Source organism: Dendroctonus ponderosae, unplaced genomic scaffold (genome assembly GCF_020466585.1).
Source record: "Dendroctonus ponderosae isolate FM_Combo_2020 unplaced genomic scaffold, Dpon_F_20191213v2 Dpon_F_20191213_6, whole genome shotgun sequence".
Taxonomy (NCBI): Eukaryota; Metazoa; Arthropoda; class Insecta; order Coleoptera; family Curculionidae; genus Dendroctonus; species Dendroctonus ponderosae.
Genome location: NW_026018814.1, coordinates 3,338,810 through 3,341,192, shown reverse-complemented (window position 1 = coordinate 3,341,192; position 2,383 = coordinate 3,338,810). Strand labels below are relative to the sequence as shown.

The 2,383-nt window shown below is 38.6% G+C and overlaps 1 protein-coding gene across 1 annotated transcript in view; it reads right to left on the bottom strand.

Annotated features, from left to right (window-relative positions):
- The window catches only part of LOC109536334 (semaphorin-1A), a gene marked incomplete in the record, with an annotated part of 203,269 nt that overhangs the window by 6,589 nt on the left and 194,297 nt on the right, over positions 1-2,383 (bottom strand). The window contains 1 exon segment of the mRNA XM_048667827.1: positions 122-470. Within this exon segment, the coding sequence (XP_048523784.1) occupies positions 122-470 (349 nt within the window).

Below are 2,383 nucleotides of genomic sequence, written 5' to 3'. Positions count from 1 at the left end.
AAAACTCATGATGGTGGAAAAATACACCGAAACGTATTTTAATTGATAAATAAAGACAATAAATGTCTGAAACCCAGGAATTAATTTTGATTTGGAATTTTCGAAAAACCAAGAAACTTACTGAAAACTGGTTCTAATTACAATCGGTTGTCCAAAGAAACTCGGCACACTTTCGTCCATAAGCGAGTGAGTTTTGATGAAGTTTAGCGTTAAATCTGGCAAAGTTCTGCTGTCGTTGTGGCATTGGCCTGGCCGAGGATCCGGCACTTTGTTGCTGATCACTGGCAGCCAGTTCGTATTAATCGCTGCCTGTTCTTTAAAGTTTCCCTCGAAAGTATCGGTGATTTCCTGCAGACTAAAAGCGCAAACCGCACTGCCCGAAATACTGTTGGGGGGAGTTGTGAACGTGCCATAGATTAGTTGGGCCGAAACGTCGCCGTATTTACCATCGATTAGCTCCGTCGTTGATTCTAAACAAATAGGAAAACAATATTAAAGAAGTATTTGTTCATTCATATAATAAGAGCACTTTAATAGCGCGTTTTTCTAAATTTGCCGAGATTTTGGCGTTAGATTCCGGCCCTGATGTTGCCAGACTAAGCGTTTCCAAAACATAATTTGGCTTCCACACCGTCAGGAAATAATAATTTGGATTAAAAATGTTTGTAAATTTATAAAGGAAAACGTCGACCCGCTGATATAACAAATGTGGGAGGAAGCGCAAGCGGACAATTTTGAATCCAATATCGCGCTGAATTGACCAATAAGATTTGTAATAATCAGGATATGAGGAGAGGAGGAAAGTAAAACGGTCTGGCCACCAATATCCTTTCTAAAATTAAAAACTAGTGGAGAATCCTTGTGTGCACTTGGCGCTAAGCAAGAATTTAATAACAGGTTCTCCAAAAAGATCCCAGCCGAACCACACTCGGCCAACGTGAATTTTGTCGTTATTTACCGGCTTTTATTAAGACTTCAACCGGTTTAAGCCATTCGTCAAAACTGTTTTATTCAGTTTGCTTCTRAGACGGAACTTTCAACGGGCAAAAGAAACGTTTATTGGCTGCCATAAATCGCAACAAAACGGGCAAACATGCCACTAGAACACATGTAGCGTTTTYCGTTCAGCTTTTTGCAATTTCCATCAGGAAGGACATCAGGCCATTCCTGCAGACGCTGAGTCTGCAGAAGCTGACATACGAACTCATAATTTCGGAATCCAATATCGGGGCACAGTATAAAAATTTAAACGGATGAAAACTGTAAAGTGTGCAATAATTTTCGAGAGGAGAATTTAATAAAATCGCTTGTTCCCTATGGAAAACGAATCGCACTAATCCCGTGTGTAGTGATCAGTCAGGTATAGTGTAGACTGTATACGAAAAGCGATTTATGATGTCCAGGCCATATTTAAGCAAAAGTGGGTAACTAAATAATAAAATTTCCCCAAGTAGAACGCCCGTTTTTCATGTCTCATAAATTAAAGATATCCCAGCGAGCAGCGACAAATAAAAAATTCCAGTCGCCCCGTTATTTATGGTGTATTCCTATGAAATATTTCCCGTAAGTTCTTTAATTCTTCGGTTTTTATTCTCCACACGAACCAATGTAATTTTTAATTAATTTCATTTAATATACGAAAGCGTTTTCACATTTTACCGAGAATTTATCTCGTTACCGACCGGAATAAAACCTACTTCCACTCTGAGCGCAAATGGCCAAAGCAATATTTGCTCGTTTTACTTCTATCGAATTTTAAACAGTTTTCACAATTCTCATTGCTAAGACTGATCGAAGAAGGAGTACAATTAGCAAAATTGAGGGTTCAAATGAACATCATTATCATTTCGACCGCTTCGGCAACTCTTTTTCATCACTCAATCCACTGGGAAACATTGAATGCCCTATTTTTACACCCGACAGCCTATAGTGACTTGGCTTTGTTGCTGCTCGCCCTAAACGACCCAATTCCACCCCAAAACACCATTTTTTCGATGCGTTTTGAATGGATCGCATATTACATGCCATGATTTTTGCAAAACTAGACAAAAGCGAGATAATAGTGCCACTGTTTAGACAAATTGGAACTGAACAATGGCCGTTTTTGTGGGAAATGTGCCAATTATTTCCACGCATGTTTTGCCTGTTATTGTTTAGCGATTTTCAAAAAATTACAGTCTTCTGTTGTCTATGAAATTAGAAAAATTATCGTCGTTTTGTGCAAGGGTGGGGTAAGATTATTGCAAAATTTCATGTTTTTCGTCCCGTTTTGCATGTTTCTCGGAAGTAAAATGAGCAAGAACGCTCGTTTTTACATCATTCCAAAGAGAACTAAATGGCCTTTTTAGAAAGTGAACCATCGATAAGGAAATGTTGCAGTTTT